At 40.3% G+C, this 24,977-nt stretch overlaps 3 protein-coding genes across 3 annotated transcripts; 2 read left to right on the top strand and 1 right to left on the bottom strand.

Annotated features, from left to right (window-relative positions):
* Positions 1 to 597: 597 nt before the first annotated feature.
* Positions 598 to 8,124, bottom strand: bspry (B-box and SPRY domain containing). The gene is made up of 6 exons (XM_069673749.1): positions 7,726 to 8,124; positions 7,013 to 7,111; positions 4,192 to 4,422; positions 4,060 to 4,085; positions 3,835 to 3,959; positions 598 to 1,525 (listed from the first exon to the last, which is right to left on the bottom strand). Exons 1-6 carry the CDS (start codon positions 8,098 to 8,100, stop codon positions 990 to 992), a joined length of 1,392 nt encoding a protein of 463 aa, XP_069529850.1. The 5' UTR covers positions 8,101 to 8,124; the 3' UTR covers positions 598 to 989.
* A 3,383-nt stretch (positions 8,125 to 11,507) lies between these two features.
* zmynd19 (zinc finger, MYND-type containing 19) lies at positions 11,508 to 16,198 on the top strand. The gene is made up of 6 exons (XM_069673792.1): positions 11,508 to 11,724; positions 13,436 to 13,495; positions 13,594 to 13,700; positions 14,522 to 14,662; positions 15,717 to 15,897; positions 16,037 to 16,198. Exons 1-6 carry the CDS (start codon positions 11,674 to 11,676, stop codon positions 16,178 to 16,180), a joined length of 684 nt encoding a protein of 227 aa, XP_069529893.1. The 5' UTR covers positions 11,508 to 11,673; the 3' UTR covers positions 16,181 to 16,198.
* A 4,226-nt stretch (positions 16,199 to 20,424) lies between these two features.
* On the top strand, positions 20,425 to 23,357 carry tmem141 (transmembrane protein 141). The gene is made up of 5 exons (XM_069673720.1): positions 20,425 to 20,569; positions 20,760 to 20,826; positions 21,810 to 21,893; positions 22,181 to 22,291; positions 22,404 to 23,357. The coding sequence occupies exons 1-5, from the start codon at positions 20,516 to 20,518 to the stop codon at positions 22,463 to 22,465; spliced, it is 378 nt and encodes a 125-aa protein (XP_069529821.1). The 5' UTR covers positions 20,425 to 20,515; the 3' UTR covers positions 22,466 to 23,357.
* Positions 23,358 to 24,977: the final 1,620 nt, after the last annotated feature.

Raw genomic sequence — 24,977 nt, 5'->3', positions numbered from 1 at the left:
TGGCAAGATGTATGATTTCTTCATGTTCTGTCTGTCTGTCTACCAGAGTATTTCTACAGTGTGGTATTTTTACTTCCTTCCTGCACAGGTCATGTCAGAGGAACACAGTGATCCAAGTCCCTTTGTACTTCTTACTTTTAGTTCCCTAAAACTTGAAGGAAACATTTTCTGTCAGCAGTCTGTGATTATATAAAGTCACACACATTTATTCATCAGTTACAGTGTGTGCCAATTTCAATTACTGTCCGATTGTCGTCAGCACCTGTAGCTGTCCACGGTCCTGGAGTAATTTCAGATGAATTAAAAATTTTTCACATGACATTGCATGAATCAACCAGTTTCACACTGGATGACTCATGTTGGTGATGTTTGTTGTGACAGTTTGACTTGACTCTACTGCCCTCTGGTGGTGAATTTCACAAGCAGCGTCGAGTCCCTGAGCAGCAGAGGTAACACCGCGGTTGCGCTTCATGTTGTTACCTTGATTCCACAATTTTGGTGCTTTGTTGGATTTGGGCAAAGATTCACTTTTCCCTAATGTAATAAAAGATAAATAATAAACAGAGCGGATGTTGCAACTTATTTAAGAGACATAAATCACATTTACAATTTTTTTGGACACATTGTGAACGTCACATCGCAGAGTTTTGGCAAAAGTTTGACTTTAAGGGGACAAACATTCGGATCAAACTGATGATCATATAAAAATCTTAAAAACACACTTTTATAAAAAACAAAACAATCATTGTCAGTCATAAATACTGTTTTAGCACGACTGTATCTTATGATCAACAGGTAAAGACATTGAAACATTAACAGTTATAAAAGAATCAGCAGCTACTTGTAGAATAGCTAACAGAATAAATAGTAATTGACGCCTTCCTGATTGCACAGATGGAGGATCTTTAGCTTTACGTTAGAGACAGTCGTCTCTCTCTCTATTTCTTCACATGTTTAAGGTCATTCAGTGTTTTGTTGTGTGCGCTCTGTCAGTGCAGTATGGTGATGCTCTTGTCGGTCACAGCAAACGCCGGCAGCAGCGCTCCACTGAACTGATGTGTGACAGAGTACAGCACAGCAAAGGAGTCCGGCTCGTAAAACAGCAGCGTCTGACTCGTCCAGTCCAGCAGCAGGCCGATCCTCTGGGGCCTCCTCACCAGCTGCAGGGGCAACTTCTTCCCCGCGTGGCAGACGGAGTAGTCCCCGTCGTAGCGGGAGAGCACCCAGGACTGACTGTTGTGGCCCAGCCGCGCCTCGTTCCCAGAGCCTTTACGCTCCAGAGAAGCGTAGCAGACCCCGACCTTAAAGGCGCCGCTCTGGCCGACGTCCACCACCCAGCTGTGGGTGCCGGAGGACATGGACAGCGAGCCCAGAGCGTTGGGCCAACAGTCGAACCGTGCGGGGTCGTAGGGCGGGGACAGTCGAGGTTTTTTGTGGAGGAAGGTCAGAGTGCAGAAGTCGTCAGAGAGCGACAGGAGCGGGCTCACGGTGCGCTCGTCAAACTTTAAATAAGATGATCCGTAAGCTGTGAAAAGGAAAAGGAAAGAATGGATTAAATGTCACAGAAAGCTGCATTTTGAGAACTCTTTGGTGTCATTAAACCTTTGAAAGAGCTCATTTATAAAGCAGAGGAAAGTCAGGATCTGTTATCATGCACAGCTGCAGTTCACTTACTCATTTTACTATTATCAATACATTATTAGTAAGTAAATCCCTTTATTTCCTCATGCATATTTGCTTGTAGTGCACTATTTTTACATTGCTGTACTGATTCTGTACCTAAGTAAAAGCACAAATAACACAATGTAAAAATAATAATAATAATAATAATGTAAAAGTACTCAGTGCTGCCATGTCCCACTCTTCTGTTTAAGTTTCTTTGTTTCCAATAATTTCTTGTTTCTTGAGTTACTGACGTCTCGTTTCAGATTCCCTCTGCTGCCCTCGTGTGTCTACCAGTTGTATCAACATCCACCCAACCCTTTTGTGTCAGTGTCTTGATCCCAGGTGTGTCTAACCTTCCATCACCCCAGCTGTCTTCTCTTAAATAAAAATAATAATACATTTTATTTATTTATATAGCGCTTTAAAAGGTACTGTTGGAGCCTATTCATATTTTTTCATATTTATGAATTTTTTGGAAAATGGTAAATCAAAATAATGCTGGTAATAATGTTGATTAATTATTGAAAGTGGTAGATTTATTGCAGATAAATGATAATTTATTCTGATTGTTTTCTGCTGCTCACGGCCCTCCTCCTCCTATGATTAGGGATAGATAGAGGACAGCTGGGTTCTCCTCTGTCGGCTTTTTGTGTTGAAGGAGTGAGGAGTGAGACAGTTTATCTACCGCTAAATTAACTTTTTGTTTTGTTTATTGTACGAAGTCAACCACGGAGATTATTTTTGTTTATGTAAATACATTCAGAACCTTTTTTGAACCTGGAAAGACCTCCGTGAGTGCTTATTATTTAGCGAGTCATAGACCTCCTCCTCTGAAGACTACTCTGCTGTTTTTACACTTACATCTACGCAAGAGTAGCCAGAACAGGTACTCAAAGACACTTTACCTGTTAAAGTTAAAGCAATACACAGTATAAAACAGTCTTGTCTTGATTACATTTAGTCTCCGTGTCTCAGTACCTTTGTGTGAGAAGCATTCCAGCATATTATTTCCTAGTGAAAAACTGTCTTGTGTATGACCCTTTTGTCTGTTTTTGGATTCTGTTTTTTGCCCAGTGATTTTTGTACCTTTGCCTGATCTTTGACTGGTAAACTTTCTTTTGAACTCTAAGTCTTGAGTTTTGCATTTTTGTCCACCGTTTGTGCCAAGCCTGACAGTTGCAAAGAAATGCCTCCTGTGAACGTCTATAATTCAGCTCCAGAAAAAATTAAGAGACCACTCCAAATTTTCCATAAATCAGCATCTCTCATTTCATGTCATGGCCGGCCCAATCCACACCTGAACCCCATTGAAAACCTCCTGAATGTGGTCAAGAGGAAGAAAGGTGGTCACAAGCCATCGAACAAAGCCGAGCAGCTTGAATTTATGTGCTAAGAGTGGCCTAACGTCACCCAACAGCAATGTGAAAGATGGTGGAGAGCATGCCAAGGCACATGAACGCTGTAATTAAAAAACAGATTATCCCACCAAATATTGATTTCTGAACTCTTCCTGAAACTTTCGGTCTAAAAATGAACATGAACTTTTCTTTGCATTATTCTGAAAAACATATTTTCTGCATCTTTTGGTGATCTTAACCAGTTGTCATTTTCTGCAAACAAAAGACCTAAACGAGAATATTTTATTTGTTTACAATAAAACTTAAGTTGACTCAAACACAAACCTACACATAGAACCAGATAAAAACATTTTCTTGCAGTTGTCTCTTATTTTTTTCTGGAGCTGTAAATCTAATAATATATTATACATACTGTTTATTTAATATCATTAAATTGTATATGATTAGATTGTTCATGTTATGATGTTTAAGTAGCTTTTTACTGTTACTTAATTACTGGAGAATTTTATGAGACTATTTAAGACAGCAAGTAATGATTATTTTATGTTTTAATCTGCCCAACATTTTCTTAATAAATTCATTTATTCTATAAAACTCAAACATCTCAGAAGCTTAAACAATGAAAAGATGATTTATCAAAACAAATGTATAATTCCATCCACTAATTGATTACGTGACTAATAAATGATGCTCAAATTTAAGGTTTTTTTTAATAACCTTTCTTTGTGGTGGTCAAATCTTGATTCATAAAGTTACTATGGCTGTTGTATAAATGTATGCTGATATTCAGTTGAATGAAAACTGTACTAACCGTTTGGCCCCAGCAGCACTGCAGAGGCCCACAGCCCTCTGACCAGCTTGCTGTCGTTGCAGCTGGAGTTCAGGTTGAGCTGCTCTGTGTCACAAGGCTCCCCGACACCCTCGGCCGCCTCCACCCTGACACAAAAACAGCAGGAAGAGAAGACATTTCACCTCTCTGGTATGTCCTGAGCAAGAGAAATAACTTTTACAAGCATGTCATGTGATAGAAGCTTACCTATCAGCTATCTGCTGGACCTGAGTCTGAAAAACAAGACAGGAAGTAAGTGGTTAACGATCAGGATCGTGTTATTGGAGCACAAGATCCTCTATTCTTCCCCTTCCTGCCAATCATTTGCCCGCCTCTCACCGCGAGCTGTGCGTCCGGAGTGTGCGTCAGCGTGTGCACCAGGCCGGAGCGTGTTTGCGACAGATTGGACAGAGCCTGGCTCCAGTGGGCTCTCTGAGTGAGGAGACACTGCTCCACCCGCTCCTCTTCTCTCTGCACCTCCTCCAGCAGACGCTGCTCCTCCTCCTCCAGGGCTTCACGGGCCGCGCTGACCTGAGCAAGCACCTGCTCCCTCGCTTTGCTGGCTGCTGCCTGAATGAGGAGACAGGAGGGGAGAAGAAACAGAAGGTGATTTGTGGTGTTTGAGAAGAATTATACGGTTAATATGGTCGTTCAACTGGTTTATTGTACGTTTAAAGTTTCTTACTGTGATTTTTCTTTACTTTGAAAGTTTTTGACGAGAATTTTTGAGCAGATTTGCTTTAAATCCAGAAACATGTTTGTCTCTGGCACCTTTTCAATCTCTGGAAATTCTGATTTGCAGACATGACAATTTATTTGAATATGTTAGCCTTCGACTGTTTCTATTTTTAATAATTTTTCTCTGGCCTTTTCTGCCTTTATTGACAGAGAGGAGAGTGGATAGTGTCGGAGGCAGGGGAAGACATAGTGGGGACGACAAGCGGCAGGAGGCCGAGGGTGGGAGTCAAGCCCCGGGGCCGCATCATCGATGACTGAGCCTCTGTACCTGGGACGCGCAATTTAACCGCTGAGCTAAATCGACGCCCCACCTTAATCTGTTTCTCAACTTATTTTCCAGAGAATTTACAATCAATTTTTATTTACTTTATTTTAATTAAACAGACCTAAACCAGTGAATAGTTTGCATTTTTGTTTTTAAAATGACATAAAGGCAGAAAGAGCAGGATTATCCAGTTGAACACAGCAAAGGGCAATGCCACATTCTGCTAATGGATCATGCATTTGAGTCAATTCAAACACTCCACATGAATGTTGCTCTGCTACTGTTTGGTAACAACTTAACTACAAGCACAGCAACTTTAAAAGATGATCTTTATGTGAATGCTGCGTTCACAACTTGTTTCTGCTCCCCTCGAGCGAATGAAAAACAGTCATTGCAGGTTTAACAAGATTTCTACCGAAGTAAAGAACGGCTGTGCTCGCAGTTTTTTTCATCTCGACATCACAGCTTAATTTTGTTGTTATTGAGATAAAAAAGCTGTTTTTCTTGGGTTAAGTCAACCTCTTTATCTCCCGAAAACAGAAGGTTGATTTCTCAAGATAACAAGATAATTTATCCCCCCCAAAAAAACAACTATATAATTTAAGAGTCAGTCAAGGCGTAAATGTTAAGTTTTGTTTGATGCAGTTAAATCATTGGAGCAGAAACAGACCTTTTGTTTTGTGATGATAACAGGTTGTTTATCTTGTTCCCGTATATCGAGATAACAGATCTTGTTTTGTTGAGATTACAAGATAATGAACTCAAGATAGCAGCTTAAAAAATTCATGTCGTTATTAGCCCCTTTAGATTTCCAACTCGAGAAAAAGCAGCCATATTTTCTCAAGCTGCAGATTTTTAGCAAAGCATCAACTCAAACATTTGTCTGTTTCTGTTCCGCTGATAAGAAGCAATAAAAAACATGGAAAGTGGGCTTCCCTGTGAGCAGAGAGGCTGTTCATAACATTTCACACGAATGACTTCCCAAATCTCTCCATAAGTAAACACATCAACAGCTGGAGAGATAATAAAACTGTAAATATACAGACACATATATTAGTTTGAGGATTTCATTCTACGTTAGATAAGGCATCTATGTATTTGTGTTTCCTGCCTTTGTTGTTTGCTCGAGGTTTAATGTGCTTCTTGTAACTTGATACTCAGAGAACTGCACATGCATGACTGTACTGAGATAAATGGATTGATTCAGCACAGAAAAATCTTAATTTCAAGGTATACTATTGAAAAAATATATATTTAGCACCTCATTCTACATTTGTTTAGAATGATAAAATCTGAACTATTGCTAACTTTACAACAAACTTAATTGTGGAAAAAAACCTAATATTCAAAATATATACGAAGCATGCTTATCATACTGGTACTCGTACCGTTGCCTCCTTATAAGGCATTCATGTTTATATATTTTACATTCGAAACCATGAACTCTTTGTGCTCTGGTATGTAATTTATTCAGGTATTGTCTTGTCTTTTATTTGGACCTTGAGTCTGCAATAAGTTTTGAATTGAATTGCATATTGGGGCTGCACGGTCACCTCACAGCTAGAAGAATCCAGGTTCCCACATAGTTTGCATGTTCTCCCCGTGCATGCTTGGGTTCTCTCTGTGTGTGAGTGTGAGCGTGAAAGGTTGTCTGTGTCTATGTGTCAGCCCGGTGATTGACTGGTGATAAGTCCAGGGTGTACCCCACCTCTCACCCAATGACAGCTGGGACAGGCTCCAGCCCCCATGACTCTATACAGGATAAGCGATGTAGATAATGGATGGAAGGATTAATTGCATATTTAATACTGTCATTTTAAATCGGTTTTTTTTAATTGTTTTTTTTAACATTGCAAACTGAATTTATATTTGAGACCACTGTTTGGAGAGTGTTCTCATGTAAAGACTTATTTAGAAATATTTGACAGATTAAATGATAACGAATGTATGAGCAAATCCTACACAAGCCTACACAAACCCAACACATGTGTGCAAAGGGACTGTTTTCATTAAGGCGAGCCAGCCAAAGCCATAACTCTGCACTTGTGAAACAGTGTCGGCTCTTTTGAGCTCCGTGTGTCAGTATTAGAGTTGGCAGCGTGTATGTGTGTGTGTGTGTTTGTGGTCGCGTGGGTGGGGATCAGCGGCATTTCTCACCTGAAGCTTTTGCTCTTTAGCTGTCAGTGTCTGGTCGATAAACCTCTCAATCCTCAGTGCCTGCAGCTGTATTTTCTCACACACGTCCACCAGTTGGTTCTGGTAAACACAAACGCACACACACACAGAAACACACACAGTGGTTTTTGAATAAGCTCATCACAACACTTGAACATCATCAGCTGGAGACTCAACAAGAAATTCCTGTCTTTTCAAATACCATGCAGAGGAATCAGGGTGGAAAAAATCGTGCAAACTGTGTCACACCCAAGACAAAATTGTAAAGTCAACATATTACATACAGTCAACGTAAAGTACATGAACATAGTTTCCACATATTTTCAACCAGTCAGTGGGTTCATTACAACTATCATACTCTACAAAGTGACTGGCTGAAATAAGAAAAATTCATACCTTTAAATATACTTAAAATACTTGAAAATATAAGTTGAAGATAGTTAAAGTATATGAGTTTAAATGAATCAAAATAAAGCTGTCTAATACGATAGTATATGGCGAATAACAAGTTAGAAGTGAAATTCACCTTCCTGTGCTATTTTTAACCCTGTAGGTCTTCTAAAAATGTTCATCTTGCACATTTTAGTAGCTTAAAACAACCAATTTCACGCCACAGCTCGGTGAATACATTAAAAAAGAAGCTAACAGCTGCACGTGGCTACATACTAGGCTACGTTAACTGCTCCCACACTCACCCTGACTGCTGTTACCCTGGTAACCAAAGGGGTCACCGTGTGTCCGTGGCAGGGGCCCACTATCGCACAGTGAGAGCAGATAAGTTTCTGCTCGGTGCCGCAGAACCAGTCCAGCTCGGCCTCATGCTCGACACACAGCTCACATTCACCGGAGAAGATCCCGGACTCGGTGTCGGTGGTGGAGGTCGTGGCCGGTGAGGTTGTATCCCCACCGCTGCTACAGGAGCTTTTATCCCCCGCCTGCTGTTGCTCCTTCACCCCGCCGCTCAACACGGAGAAAATAGGCTGCTCAAAATCCATATCCTCGATTTTCGACTTGGCGTCGACGGGTGAAGTCGGGCATGTTAGCTCGCACGTTATGAGCTCCTCGGTCATGGCACAATAACGCAACAGGTGCACCGGCAGAGCTGGAGTCGCACCTACACAGCGCAGTAATACAGGTGTAACAGGTGAGCGGAACACGGAAGTCACGCGGACTTCAGAGGTCAGAGCTGACAGAGAGAAAAAAAAGGTTTCTGCTCTGCTGGTTTTCACCTGTTTGATTTGGGCGTCAGCTTATAACCGCCTTTAAAGTTTGACATCATGTTGTCATCTTTTACAAGCAGGTGCATTCTCGTATTTCAGGGCATTATAAAAAGCTAATATGCCAAGTTGTAAATTATATCTTTTATTCCTTTAATTAATTTCCTGTTTGTCCTGTTTGTGTATTTTTGGTCCCTTAAACGTCTCAAATGTAAGTGAAGCTGTTCAAATAAGACTGTCAGGGCTTTTATTTTGAAACAGAGATATATGGTTTATATGGACCACATAACTTTTCCGATACTGACGTGTGCAAGGAGTCAAGTGTCACATCAGACAAAACCCCTCACATAACATCAAAAATAAAGATGTAATGTCATATTTGGTTGGTTTATGATCACAAGTCATTTAGCTTTTGTCTACAATGATATTGATATTAATTACAGTACAACTCTACTGAAAGTTGATTAACAATTATATAAATGTATCCATCTAGACATACTGTCAAAGGGACTATTTTCTGAATGTGGACTTTTTAATTTGTTTGCTATGATACCCGACTCATACGCTTACTAATGTTGTGAGAAAACTGAGGTTGAGTATAATTACAGTTTCCAGGGTGGATAGGTGGGATAGACACAGTTTCATCACATCACTGTTCCCGGGGATCAGAGGTGTAGCCGCACCTCAGAGATGATCTGTTTAGTAATACTGAGAAACGCCCACCCTTTCCATCCTATCACAAGCTTAACTGAACAACTTTTTGTTACTTCTGCAGGAAACTTTTTGGGGGAAACAGATCATATCTCAAGAAATCCAAACCAGCACGAGAAACGACACACCTCCCACTCCTCCCAGCTCCATGTGTGTGTGTGAGTAACTGGATAGGAGTGATTGACAGAAGAGAGTCCTGCCCTGTGGCTAACACAAGGTGGGTTTACACACATTTACCTTTGAAAAAAGAACAGCAGAGGTACAGGGGTGCCATTGTTTCCAGCACAAGAAGCTGATTTGTGATGGGTAAAACATGGTAAACACGATATGTACGGGTGTTCACAATATACAGTGAAAAAAAGAACAAAGCTGCACAAAGTATGTTGTGGAAAAAGAGCTGGTCACAAACAACAATAACTAAAAAATGTGGCCTTTACTAAAAATAACAACACTCCTCTTTCTCTATTAATGCATGATTTTTTTTTAAATCTTCCTGTCTGACTTTAAGTACAAGTTAACATGATAATAAAACATTCTTTTATAGGGTCATGACTTCAGCAGAATATGCAATCACTTACAAATTATTATTTAAATGAAACAATACCTACTGTTCTTGAAGGATACACTGACACAATTTACCATTTATATGCACTTAACTGGATTAAAACACATTCACATTTTTAATAATAATAATAATAATAATTTTCTTAAGTTCTCCCACAAATCCTTCAAAATAAAAGTTTCCCTTGTGTGTCTGTAATATGGGTCCTGATCTCCAGAGGGTGCTCACAAGCTTTACAAACTGAACTGATTTCATAGACAGATGTGATGGAATGAAGACAAACTGGAGACACATCATTGTGAACATGTGAACACTTTGCAAATGAAATCAGGTCCTTAAGATTACTTACACTAATGAATGCACATGAAAGCTTTCTTTATAATTAATCATCCATAATGAATCGAAGTTATAATTCTACTCTGTATTTCTTTCTTTGCATATTCCAATTTCATGCACTGCTGCTACTTGGGGTGCAAAAGTGGTACGCTGTGTTTTGTCCTTTTTGGGTTGAATTTACTCCTCAATATCCTGGTATACAGGTGTTGAGCTTGCTAAACTACTTTGAGGTTAAAACATATTTTATTATATTAATAATCATTACCAGAGTAATTTAACTCTGCTAGTAGCAGTTTTACAAATATTAGGCCTTGTCGTAAAGCACAAGCAGAACAGTTGCACATCATTAATCCCTAAATGGCTTCAACACATCCTTACAGTGTGCTACCATGTAAGCATTAGAGTGTGTGGGTATGAAAGGCTGGAGGAAGTGAGGACATGCATCCCTCTACCTCCTCACCCCCCTGCTTCACCTCTGGGTGATTTCTGCCAGAGTCCTGCTAGCGCCAAAAACTCCAGCCAAGACCAACGCCGAGCTCTCCCTCATGCACACTCTCTCTATTACACACACAATACATTTATTATCTGCCTCAAACATCGAGAATCCTGCCCACAAATATAAATCCTGCCTTTCCAGTGTGCATGTCACATTACCATACACTCAGTTGCTAGTTTATCAGGTACAGTTAGCTTAACAGTCCTACAATAAACCTTACTGCAGACTCCAAAACGAGCACACAGTTGGATCAAAGCCTTCCTCAAAATTATTTGAAAACAAACTAATAATTTACATGAAGGGATGGCATTTTGGATTACTGCATTAGGCTGCATTAGATTTAGCTAGGTGTTAGCAAAAAAAAGTGTACTGTGTGTTTATTTAACTGTAGTTTACACCACTAGCCTAAACGAGCCTCCAATCTCTATAGCACACTCGGGTCTATCTGTTTATTAATAATATCCATGTTTAACAACCAATAATACAACTATGTGTGTGTGTGTGTGTGTATAGTTGAACTCCATCATTCAGATATTATATCACAATGTCTGACTGTTAAGTGCATCTTTTTGTCAACATTGCCAATTTACTATCAATCCATGGTAAAGGGGATACTGTCACCAAGACAACATTTTCTATATAAAATTATATATATAAAAATTAGTTACTCAACTAATATATGCCTACCAATAGGCAATATAGATGAACAGAAAAAACAACACAACTTACTTATTTTTGTAAAAAAGAAAATAAATTGTTTGTGGTGTATTTTTGTCTTATAATATTCCTCAATTTATTTCTTCAAAGCTTACAAACTAGATTTAAGTCAAACAAAGTTACATTTGTGAATGAAAACAATGAATGAAAAGAGTAATTATTAATCAATCACATTATATTTTTTGCAAACATTTACCTCTCATCTCATCAAACATTTCGCGCGAAAATGGCTGGAAGTAGTCACGAGAGTGTGATGACGTTATACCTAAAAAGGCGGACTTTAGAAATAGTCGTTTCCTATTGGGTAGTATGCTGGGACGCCTCGTATTAGAAAACATAACGTGATGTTTGATTGGACGATGTGACTGGTGCTTGTCCCGCCCCACCCCGCCCCCAACAGCTCGCTCGGCTTTCCTGCGCCAGCAGCGGTGTGTCACCGAGGTTGGGCTGCTGCCGGAGAGACCCGGAGTCAGGGCAAACCTCAACCAGTTAACCCAAACTGGCATCGCAGCGGGGCTGAGGGGCTGCCCCTGCGACGTTTAAACCTGAATACCGTTTAGGTTGGATCCTGCGCCTCTCTCTGTCACCACCGCCCGTCCTCCTGATGTCGGATTTCAAGCTCGGGATCGTGCGGCTCGGCCGTGTGGCCGGGAAGGTGAGCTGGATCCCAGGGCTGCCATGTGCGGCCGGGGAAGGGCCCGCGGGGACCAGAAAAAGCGATGGAAAATATAGGTTTCGCTATGATGAGTCGGTGCTAGTCAACTGCTGTGATGGTTGTCAAGCAGTTAGCAATGCTAGAGTCGCTCAGCTTTACCGATTTCAGCCGCATTTGAACGGATTAGAGAAGCCGGCCGCTCCGAGCCAGACTGGTTTTCGTTCCTCTGCCGCCACCACAGTCTGCTATGAGGCTAAAGCTAACTAGCATGTAGCGGGTTACGTTAGCTCTGTGCTCACGTTAAACGGTGGGATAGAGCCACAAAGGTAAACACGGGGGATCTTATTTAGCCGTTACTGGTGACAGCTCGTGTTTAAAAAGAGAAGACAGCTGTTTTTCTTTTTGGCGGTTGGTTTTAACATTTTCACGGTCGGTGGTTTAGCTAGCAGTGCCACGCTAGCTGTGTTATTTGGATTACACGGAGAAGTGTCTGCTAATGAGGAAGCCATTGCCACGCTCCATCAACTGAGTCTTTTGTGCAACGTGACAAAGCACCGGCAGCTCAGCCCACTACTCAACAGCTGTGGCCGAAAAGTTGCTTCGTTTTTTGCCATAAGTTGCACAAGTATCTTTCCACTCTGGTGCGACGTTAAATTATGGCTGAATGTCGGTCAAGAAATGCCTCCTGGCTGCTCCTCTCACGAGACACTGACACTCGGGATATACGTTGGAGTCCGTTTTGATTGAGCTGTGACGAATCAGCTGCGCACCTGCTGAGTGACAGGGCTGGTGGGCTCCAATCAACAGTCATATAACTAATTTACATGATGTCAGTCGTGTTAAGATCTACACAATGGTCTGGCGGTGGAGACAAAGTGTCACATTGCATGTTTGGACCTTTTGGTATGTGGAAAACCCGTGTTGTGTTGTACCAAGCTCAGCGTAGTGTGGGGCTACCGTGTTGGTATCTTGTCACGTGCACGTCCCATCTGCTAACAGAGAGCTCAGGTAGCTCTTAAACAACTTTCTGCTCTTTTAGTTTACTGTCAAAAGACATGTATTGGTTTTAAAGGGATTATTTTCCACTTGATGATACAAATGTTATCATGCCTAAAATACTTCCGTTGTTTATGTCTGCTGCAGCTGTCACGTGCAGGGCAAATTCCCAAGTAGGAGTTTGACCATGCCCTCAACTGCTTATCTGGGTCTGTTGTGGCCTCTTCAAACATGCTGCTTTTGTTACATAGTGTTTTATGAACAGCTAAATATCGCAAGAATATCTTCTGAAGCATTCTGACCAGATGTTGATTTTTCATATGAGAAACTGTCGAGTTAAAATAAGTTGTCTTGCTGCTTTGTAAATTGAAAGTTCTGAATAGCCATTGCTAAATAATAGGTGTTTCTGCAATAGATAACCATCCTTCACTGGAAGGAATGATTAACCAACCAGTGTGCATATCAAGTAACTCTTGAATTGTTACTAATGTTGGTCTTAGATTTTAATCATCTACTAGTTGTTGTCGTTATTTAATATCTAACTATTTGAGTAAGAATATCAAATACATTTGTGCTGAGGTTCCCTCTAAGTGTTCCTACAACTGTTCTTTTGAGCTTGTTGGTGTCTTGCTAAGGTGTGACATGAAAAGATAGCTGGAGTTGTTGTTCTGGTTTTATGTGTTAACATGAAAATCTCTTGGTTCTCCTGTTACAGACAAAATACACACTCATCGATGAGCAGGACATACCACTGGTGGAAAACTATGCGTTTGAGGTAAAATTCAACATCTGCAAATGATCTTTATTGCAAATATCACATTTGAAACTTTTCTGATTGTGCCGATGTTAATCAAATGCTGTATGCATTCCCAGGCACGCATGGAGGTAGACGCAGATGGCAATGGAGCTAAGATCTTTGCCTACGCTTTTGACATCGGCAAAGGCCGCTGGGCAGGAAGGCCGTTGCATGAACTTCTCTGGTAAGTAATGTGTTCATTGTCTGAGGGTTGGGGGTCCTCTGAACAGAATAAACAGAAATGTTCTGAGGAGGATCGATCTTGTTTCAACTGTCTGATCAAACAACTGTTAAGTTTAAAGATGAAGCCCAATCAATATGTCAGTCAGTTGATATTTGCCTTTTGCGTATGTATTTGTATTGGCGTATTTTTTCCAATGTGCACTGATGCTAGAATTGTTAGTTATTTAGTTAAGCTCTATGCAAATCTTACAATACTCCCAAGAACTGTCTGCAGCGCCTCTGCAGACAGTTCACAGCTGTGCAGAAGGTTGCCCGCACTCACTGTTTGACAATGTAAAACACTGTTAAATGTGTTTCAATAGAGTCATTTATGTCAACAAGAAGCATGCGGAGTACCTTGTGAACAGTCACATAGAAAAGGTCTTTGTTAATTCCAGCTATAAAGTCTACTAAATATTTCTGCCATCTAGATGCCATCCACAGCAGGCTGGTGCTCTTTATTCTACGCTCAGGAAATGGTTTTCCTGCTGTTATCTGTAAAGCTTCACATCAGTTTGCTCTTTGAAAGAAGGAAATCTTGCTCTTACTTTCTTACTTAGTACAAGGCATCATTAAGGAAAACTATTGTGACCTACAAATCACTGTGTAAACAAACGGAAGCATATGAGCTCTGCTTGAGTTCTGAAATAAACAAGAAAGACAACAAGGCCCTGCAGTCTCGCAAGATCATCTACTAAAGTGAATTATGCCCTCGTCTTAATGAGGTGTCATTATTTTGTATCTGGTAACTGACTTAAGATCTGTGTACATGTCTTGACCCAGGGAGAAGCACAGAGGAGGCATCGCCCCCAGTTTTCAAGTCATCCACATCAACTCTGTGACTGTGGACAACCGGCTAGACAACCTGCGACTGGTGCCTGTGGGCTGGAGCCCCAAACCGGAGGAGATATCCAGCAAGCAGAGGTAGGCCTGCGCTAGTGTGTAATACAATATGGCTTTACCAGAGTACTGCACGAGCTGCATGTTTTGTCTGTTTAAATCATCCTGGCCTTAAGTCAGCCTGGACCTGATCTGGATAGTTTGTCAGGAAAGAAATGCGAAGCTTGTAATATATCCTGACATTTACACATGACGCAAATATTATGAGTTCATTTTTAATGAGTGGAATATATATTGTGGATTTTTGGTTTGCTAACCTTTAACCATGTTAAGAGTAATAAGAGAGTAATAGATGAATGCAGCACATGACTGATAAATCTATTATCAGCTGATATCTGCCTGTTGCGTATATATATCGGTGTCAGTATATACCGTAAAGGGGTATAAGGGTATACCAGAGGGAAAAGGGTTCTTTATCAATAAAATTGTGTAAACACGTTTATTAAAACGCTATTTTAATATCATTTGAAACACATTCAAAACGCACACAAATTATAACCTACCATCTGTTCTCGCGATGTTGAGTTTGTAATCCTGCTATTGGTGCGGTAGTTGAGCTCAGCTTACAGTAACGTTGATAGCTGTGAGGGTGGGGGCTGCACTGCTGATCCTGACGTGACGTGTAAAATACTGTAACACAATAAAATACCTCTCTGCATTTTATACTGGTATGTTGGTCACAATGGTATATAGGACACAGCCCTGTTTTCAGGTGGAAAAAAATTTATTGAGGGGCATCTTGCACACCAAATTGTATTGTACGTATTTCCTGAAATGCAAAAATATGAAAACCCTTTTCACGGAAAAGATGCTGCACAAAACAATGCTCACAAGCTGAAAACTTTGCATAGTCTACTTGGTTTGAATTCCAGCCCGAAAAATTCACCAAATCAGCCATTTAACATGTGAATTTTTCCCTCCTAATCTGGTCTTGGTTTTACAAATCCTTTGTTGGTGGGATTTTTGTTAAGTTGATAACTGGCTCCTTGTTTCTAAGAGAATTAGTAAAAATAGACCTTGTAATATGCTTGTAATACATGTACCTAATATGTCCTCCCATGTTTTCTTACTTGTCCAGAGAGCAGTCGCTGTACTGGCTGGCCATCCAGCAGGTACCAGCCGACCCTGTGGAAGAGCAGTATTTGGAGCTGAGCCGCACACGTTACTACAACGCTAACGGGGAGCTGGTGGAGGAAGAGGAGTGCTCCTGCACTTACTACGAGTGTCATTATCCTCCCTGTTCACTCATCGAGAGGAGGGTACGGACTGTAACTGATTCAATCTGTTCAATGTGTAGTTTAATCAGAGAACTTATTATTTCTGTAACTGGTAGATTACAGTACCTAATCATTCGATGACCCAGAGCTAAACAGGATCTTGTTCTCCGTCTTTCCGCAGCTCCGGGAGTTCAACATCTGCGGTCGCTGCCAGGTGGCGCGCTACTGCGGCTCCCAGTGCCAGCAGAGGGACTGGCCCGCCCACAAGAAGCAGTGTCGCGAGCGGAAGCGGGTGCTGGCCCTGGAGTCGGAGCCCGAACGATGATCTGCCCTCATCCTCGCCTGGGAGAGAGGAGGGAGAACGGAGGGGGGGAGGGAGAAGGGTTAGACTTTGTGGGAGGGGAGCGGGGATGAAGCGCGAACTGGGGGAAATTGCTGACAAGAGACTAACGACAGAGGACAATGTTGGTTGCTTGATGGATTCTGGGGGTAAAAAGACGGAGGAGAGGAAGAAAGCAAAAAGACATCTGCCACTTCCCAGAACTGGTATTTCTCCATAGCTCGCTTTTCATGTGGATGACGGGGAAAGTTTTGTTTTTGTTTATTTTTCTCGAGGACGGAGACCCTCGAGCTCTACTTGCTGCTATGGTTTTGTATGTGAGGGGGGGGAAAAGGAGGTCTTGTTGATGAACTGGACAAGCCTCTTTGGACCACGATACGGACGGTCGTCGTCGTCATCCACTTTTGTTCCTCCACCCGGCCGCTGGGTGTGATGACGTCTGTGCAAACCGGGAGGGTGGGAAGGGGACCCCTAGGGGCTGCAGTACCCGTTGTTCAGCTGGTACAATGGGACACGGACCTTTTCACTGTATCGCTCCCTTTCTGACCTCTCTGCTGCACACGGCTGCTGTCTTCATGGTCATCGACACCTTAGCCGCCTCCTGTCTGTCTGTCTGTCGTACCCCGACTAACCCCGCCCCCCTACCCTCACGCAGCCAACCACGACACACGTCAGATTTAACTGATTGAATCACACTACCAGTATTGAGTGTGAGAGTGTGTATGTATGTGTATGTGTTGCCAATATGTACTGAAGGACATTGACTTGGTCAACATGGGTTTATGGGCAGGGTTCTTGTACGTCTTTTCTCTTCTTAAAGGGGCCATATGACATCGTTTTAAATTAAATATTTAATCAGAAATTGGTGGGTTTAAATATTTTCACTGTTCTATAATAAAGTAGCTGCCAAATAAAGGCTTTATTTTTTTGTCTTTTTGACGCATTAATTATAATTTTTATTTAAGTTTTTTCTATCAATTTGATCAGACTTGTTTCGTTGTTTAAGCGTAGGTACAAACACCTAAAGTAACTGGATTTATTCCATTTCAAAGAACAAACCTTTCAGAATGTTCCAGTTATTAAGAAGCCGTTATTGTTTTTATTGGTACTTAAACGAGACTTTTTCACAGTCCCATAGAAACAGAGCTTGTTACGTTTATTAAAATAATTTAATGTTCTCCAAACACAAAGTATCTGATCTACCAAAGTCTGCTATGACCTGTAGTTTGGCACTCCTGTATCAACTGGTTTCAATCCCTCCAGTCAGTCTATAGTTCGCCGGTTTTTAACAGACACCTGTCTTTACAACTGTATTTGCATCTGCAGGGTTATGGTATGTGTGTGTGTCGGGGTCGGGTCAGGGTGGGCCGTGCTCAGCTTCCTGTGTGAGAGTTTGCTCTTAAGGTTATTTTTTTGAAGAAATTCTATCAATGGAGCTATATTTATTTAAAACATTTGATTGTGAAACCTGTTTTTTTTTTTTTTTTTTTTTGTCCTGGTGATATTTGAAGGCAAGCGTTAAAAAATGTGGACAATGTGGGACCTTACTATGTCACATCTTTTGGGGCATGAACGGGGGGGCTGAACATTTCAACCCTGATTGCTCTTTTTTTTTTCTTCTGATCCTGAATGCGTGAGTGAGTCCTCCTTTGTGTCGCCCTTCCAAAATTTTCCACGAGAACACTGCACACCATCTTGTCACTAAAAAAAATCTTCCATGTGAGAGACGTCTGGGAGTGTAAAACTTGAATCCCCCCTTTTTACACTTTTATTTTGGAGGGTGGTTTAATGAACTCAACCACTTCCTGTCGACTTTCTCCTCAATCGCCTGCCTTCCTTGTATTACCTACAACGCACACCTGCTTAATGTGTCCTCTTGTGTCTTAGGTGCGGAGTCCAGACACTTAGTAAGCATGTAATCCACAGACGTACATGCGACTTGTTGATTGTTCATTTTGTATGTGTGTGTGCGTGTGCGCGTGTGTGTGTGAGAACAGGTTTTCAACACTGCACTAAAACTTGGCTCCCCGTGTTAGCGTATTTGTCATAGATGGGTCGAAGGGAGGGGGTGTGATTTGCAATTTGGAGTGTACAGATTGTGTCTGAAATCTTTTTGTTTTGTAAGAATATAAACATTAATCACCATAGAAATAAAGAGCTACAATATGTGAATGGAAGAACAGTTGGGAATAACTGACAGTTGCTTTTCCAATGTTAAATGATAATAAATAAAATGAACCTCATTTGTTGGAGTGTTGATAATACTCTTTAATGTGGGGGGCGGAGTGTTCTCCTGAGTCTTTAAACTATGTTGTTTTGGAGGAAATGAATGGAAGACAAGAGCTTTGCTTTCTGGCATAGAAATGTGTTTGTGCGTGCTGAACGTTTAAATTATAAGCATCATAAAACATTAGCTAAATGTTTCATAATTAAGGGATACTACCTACTTACTTAAGGGAATAGTGAGTTTTTACATCTTTTAACCTTTTATTCCTTTCTCTCCGTTATTTTGTCTCTTCTTTTTTTCCCCTCTGTAAACATCAAATTTACCGGACTTCTTTCGGTGTATTGATATGATTACAGTTAGTCCTCAGGATGGTGTGATTAGAGCTGCATCCCTAGCAACGGTCTGTTCTTCATAACAACAGACCGTTGCTTATTGAGAAATAACAGACCTCGGAATGCTGAAATTAACCAATCAGAATCGAGTATTTAACACAGCCGTGTATTAACACAACATAATGTAGCTTTATGCACCTATTATGACATTTTAAGAGTTACTTAATGTAGAGTGTCTCTCTTATCTTGATAAATATTGTTTTACTATTTAAACACCAGCCTCCTCTTATTGATGTTAATATACAGGATGTATTGGCAAGAATGTGGCAATGTGATGCATATAATACAGGGTTTACAGTCCAATATATTACTGTGATATACTGTGATATAAGCAAGATGCTATATTACACCCGTAATGTCTTTCCTTGTTCCATTGGCCTGTAGTTCTTTTTGTTTCCATTGCTGATATGTGCCTAATTCTTTGTGTAACATTTTGTGTTACGTTGAAGTAGACGAGTAAAAAAGCTGATATTGCATCACTGGTACTCAAAATTTAAATTTAACTGCCACGATTCTTAGCATGTACTCCATAAATTAAAAAATGGACACAGTATCACTATACGTAATATTGCGACACTCTAGTCTGTTGGAATTTTCTTACACCCCTATAACCTAATACTGTATATCCCTTGGGCCCCGAACTTCTTACATACAGTCTGTTATAAATATTTCACTTCAACAGTTTGAAAATTAAACATAAATCTTAGGTCTGTTAGTAGATTTATTATTAAGTTGTTTTTTAGCTGAATTATTTTAAGTATTTCTAAGTTTTTTGTAAAAAAAAAAAAAAAGTGCTCCACTGATTTAAGCTTCATTACTTAAATTCTTTATCTATTGTTTTTTTTACAATATTCCTGCATTTTATTTCATTTAACATCCCTTAACGGTTGTTTTTTGCTTTTTTAGGATTTGACTGAAAGATGTAGCGAGGTCAAAAGGTCATCTACATGATATCTGCTGTAGGAACCTTGATATTTCTTTAACAGTATTTTCCGTCTTCTTTCTCCCCTCTGCTGTCTAACTAGTAACAGATGCACAGCTGCTCGGCTGTTGCTGCTGGTAACTTAAGCCTCTCCGTGTTGTTACTTTTATCTCAGCAGCAGGAGTTGTTTTTTTGTCCATCTGCCTCTTCTTCTTCTTCCCGCTGATCTCCAGCATTAAGCAGAACCCTGAGGTCACCGTGGTGTCAAAGTTCAACAGAGGGGTCACAGGTCAGAGGTCAGCAGGCTGTGCTGTGGCGGCAGGCCTGAGGTCACATGGCTTGTAACAGACACAAAGACAGGTTTCAATGATGACTTTATTAAAGCACCAACTTTCATGTGTTTATCCCTTTTACTTGGCCATACTTTGGTATTTTTCCTTCAGTAACATTTTGAATGCAGGATTTTATTGCTAACAGAATATTTTCTCTTTATATAATCTTGCCTATCTAGCACAGTTTGTCCATTCATTTATAATATTTGTGTATTTTGCTGCCTAAACACAAAAAATCATAACGTTTCAAGGCCGAGAAGCTGCAGTACCACCTCCTCGTCGTTAGGTGTCGCCAGTGCGTTAAGCAAACAGCTTTTCCTCTCTCTTACTGTGCTCCTTGATTTGCAGCACGGAAGTTTGGTAACAGAGTGTTATGTACACAGTGGTGGTCTCAGCATGAGAATATCTTAGTTTTAATTTAACTTCTAGCTTCACATAAGCAACAAAATGGTGAATATCGGTCTCACTAAAGTGGACGATGCACTGGCGGCAAAACACCCGGTGAGTTTACGTTATTACGTTGATTCTCCCTTTAACCCTGCAGCCTGTGGATCTCTGGAGGACACTTTGTGAAATGAATTAGATGCTGTACACACTGAAAGCATTGCAATGTTCTTAAATATGTAATATGTCTGTTTTAACATGTTTAGTAATGTAGTAAAGAGCTATTGTATTTTTTCTGACCTTTTAGGGTTTAGGGAGTTACGCTGCATGTCAGTCTCATGCCTTCATGAAGGGGACTGGGACATTTATACTTGGTGAGTGGTGTGTACATTTTCTTATGCATTATAGTCACAAAATTATCAACATTAGGTACATTATATTCGATTATTTTACACTCTTTTAGTATTTCTAAATTCGTCCCTGAACTAACAAATCTCCACTAATTACACTGCACTAAATGCCTACATGCCTGTAGACAAACACGTAGTTTTATATTAGAAGAGCAATTAAATACAGACAACACAGAATTATGATGTTTGCCACAGGAGGGAGCTATGTTCTTCTAATGCTTTTGGTTACAGTAATGCTGTTTTAATTGAACCACAGAGTGACGATGGTTGTATAATCATAACAGCGGTATGAAAATATACGATTTGATAAACTACAAGAATACATGACACTGCCTGCTCAAAATTATGTAACTGACTTTTCTTACAACAAAGTCTAACATGATGAACTTAAGGCAGCGGTCAGCAAAATCATTATTGTAAACAGGTATTGATGCGTGCAGTATGTAAACATTGGAAAAAGGTAGACACTGACATTGCTGTCAAAGTAATCTCTCTTTTTTTTTCTGAAATAAAGAGTTTTTGAGAGTTCTTAAAAAATGTACAACAATTTTCCACATACAAATCTATCTCCAAAAATGTTTCTCTGCCTCTGTAATTAATAATCAGCAAAGATTGAAACAGCAATGACTCCAGACTAACTCAGAATCACTAAAGGCAATAAAAAGCTGGTTTCTTCCCCCCTCAAACACCCTGCCTCTGATGGCCACACAATTGGCAGGAAGAATGCAGTAATGAACCTCCCTGATTGGTCCAACATAGACTTCATAATCACTCTGTACTTCCTTTTGAACTTTAAATGCAGTAGAAAAACATGCCACAAAGTGGTTGTGGTTTTTGTAGACATGAAAATGAATGTTATGAATGTTTCAAGAGCCACAGAAAGTCTGAATGTTCATCATGGCTGCCAAATGAGCAATATTAACATGTCTTCTGTGTTTCTCTTACAGGTGCTGGTAGTTTATTTGCCATTCAGAAGGCTCTCCAGAGGAAGCTCCCTTATCCTCTTCAGTGGAATCTACTTATTTCAATAGGTGAGAAATAAAATGTAGGATTTAAGATGAGGACTTATATAATAGTGTAAAAGAGACATACAGTTCAGTGCAACTTGGTATAACATAAAAACAAACATAACAAAAGCATGGACAAAAAGTAAGAGCCCTAAAAGGCACAATGACGATAAAACGTGATGCTGTATAAATGTTTTAAAGGCTAAAAAATGAATATAAAGTAAAAGTAAGATTCCACAACACATCCTAAATTATTTACCCTCTAGCCACCCATACTTCCCCTTGGCTCACCTCTCTCTCTCCTCTCTCAGTGGCGTCATCTGTAGGAAGTTACGCAGTGACTCGCTGGGAAACGCAGAAATGCTCGGACCTTTGGATACTGCTAGAGACAGGAAAAGTCCCGGACAGATCACCTCCGCAGGGTGAGTTCACGCTGTCTTGGCATCCTTCGTGTCTCATGCAATTTCAACTCTGTCAATGGAATACGCAGAGTTTAATACTTTGCGTTTATCTTTGTCTGTGTTGGTGTTTCAGCGCCTAAGCCAGAGGAACCAAAAGGATCTGAGAAGACAAAATATGGTGACGTGATGGAATAAATATAGTTTGAAACAAACGTGTGTATCTGCTGTACATAAATACTCCATCCCAGTGTTGTTTTAATTTATACCTGCCTTACTCCACATGAATGAAGTATGTTTTTTCGGTTACAGAGTTTGCGGAGCGTTTGAATTTCATAACAGCATCACTGTGTGGATAAACAGATGAGTTTCCAGAGCCAGAGGTCAGGCATTAGTTTAGGTAAGAGGATGTTAAGCTCGTGATCCCGTATTATGATGTGGACGTGTTTGTCTGACATGCAACTGAATCACCTCCCAAAACCAGCCACATTTAACGATCAGTATCTGTTTAATCATATGACCTACATTTGATCATTTTACTCTTCTAAGCTCTCGTGATTATTCCTTTTAACCAGACGTACATTCTTATCTCAGGGCAGCAGTGTAATCCACATGAAATCATTGACTGTCTCTGCTTTGAGTCCACTGCATGTTCATTCACCCGTCTTCAGTTCAGTGATGCCGCAGTGAACGCTGCGACCCCTCAGGATGAATAAATATTAATCCTGTTTGGACTTAAACCAACTGTGCGTCAGTGCAAAAACACAAATTCCATGAGGTTAGGTGCTAATTTGGCATGACAGGGTGAGCATTTTGTTTGGTAGACGGTAGAGAAAAATTAAAAGTGTTGCAAATCCAGAGTACTGAGTTGGCACTGGATTTGGGTAAAATGAAGGAGCTAAGATTAGAAGAGGCATTTTTTTTACATTTTGAACTCTTTTATTTTAGATCTACCTCCATCCTGCCAATAGCTGCCTTTTGTATATCAGTTGTCTTTATTCAGGTGTCAAAATGTTGCAAATACTTTCTGTTTTTAGCATTAAAAGTCGTTATTAAAACTACAATACAATAAAAACTGAAAAAAACCCTACTCAGCTGGATGCACTTGTTGACCTATTGTGAGCTACTTTGGACATCATGCCAACGTATGGATTACTGAAACACTGCATTGATCCATCCTCCACTCATCCATAGACACCCACATGGTCATGTTCTTACCATTACATAGAGGAGAAAATGGAACATTATATCATGCCATCAACACCTTGAACCCAAGACTTAATAAACATAATAAATGCAGTAAATATTCTTTGAAATTGGGAAGATTTATTGCATTTATAAAATGTATTTTCAAAGTTCAAATTACATTTGTCACTACTGAAAAGTGACCTGTCATTTGGTACACTATATACCTTCTCTGGCTACATTGCTTTAATAGGGGCATCAGATTCTTTATTAGTGCATTAAGTTGTAAAAACTATAAAACACTCTTCTAAAATGTCCTTATAAAATAACAACTCCTATAATGTGCATGGTTAGTAAAGCATTGTATATACTGTATATTGTCTAATACGTCAAAATGCAAAGAGAGGTTTTGAAATGACTGTACAGCTCTAATACAGCTGATCCTGCCTTGGCATTAGGGGTGGGAATCGCAGGGTAACTAATAGGGATGCACGATATTATCTGCACGTTATCGGCCGATATTGGCTTAAAAATGAACGGCCAACACGCCAATATCCGCCGATATAATTAACCGATAACATAAAGGGCTGCTGCATACTTGATTAAATGCCCGACCTCGGCGCAATGTCCCCGGTGAGAAGAAGACCTGCGCTGCGCAGCGTGATGACGTCACGTGTGTCTACCTGCAGCATGAGAGAGTTAGAAGCCCAAATGTCCGTGGTGTGGAAGTTTTTCAAAGTGTCCGAAATAGAAAGCAAAACTGCTGTTTGCAATGACTGCTCAGCTTCGGTGATGCGAGGAGGAGCCAAGGCAAAGTCTTTCAACACTACAAACTTGATTAACCATCTCAAGACCCGTCACCCCGACCGTTGTAACAAATGTGATAAGAGTATCACCATTATACTGCACGATAATTCCAATACAGAAGAGAGTTGATGATCTCTGCAATTAGGTGTGCGGGAAAAAAATATTGGTATCAGTAATCGGCTAAATGAGTTGTAAAATATCGGCATATCGGATATCGGCAAAAAATCCAATATCGTGCATCCCTAGTAACTAACAATATATATAACGATAATATCGCGATTCTGCAATGATGTATTTCATGACAATCATATAATGATACATCACTTTACCCTTATTCATGTCATAAGCGCCACCATGAGGAGTCATATAGTAGTAATGCGATGAGTTGAGGGAAATCTAGCCTAGCTATAAATGTATTGCACGAGTCAGGGCGACGATGTATTCCTGTATCGATATTTTGTCCCACCCTACTTGGAAAGCATCCAGATTTAAAGGGATGACCATTTTTTATTTAAAAAACATAAAGTACATAAAATATGAGCTTCTCCAGGTGCAACATCTGCCCCAGCGTTAGTTCAATGTCTCTGTCTTGATCCTGAAGAGCTGTGTACATAATCTGTGCCACAAATGTCAAAATCTTTCATTTTAAAATTTGGACTAAATATGTGCAGACGTCTGATGATATTTTGATACAGATTATTTTATGTTGCTTAAAATG

Source organism: Semicossyphus pulcher, unplaced genomic scaffold, assembly GCF_022749685.1.
Source record: "Semicossyphus pulcher isolate SPU_LCO1_2020_fin unplaced genomic scaffold, fSemPul1.0.p SCAF_22, whole genome shotgun sequence".
In the NCBI taxonomy this organism is placed as follows: domain Eukaryota; kingdom Metazoa; phylum Chordata; class Actinopteri; order Labriformes; family Labridae; genus Semicossyphus; species Semicossyphus pulcher.
The sequence above is the reverse complement of the archived record's forward strand: the minus strand, read 5'-3'. Positions and strand labels throughout refer to the sequence as shown.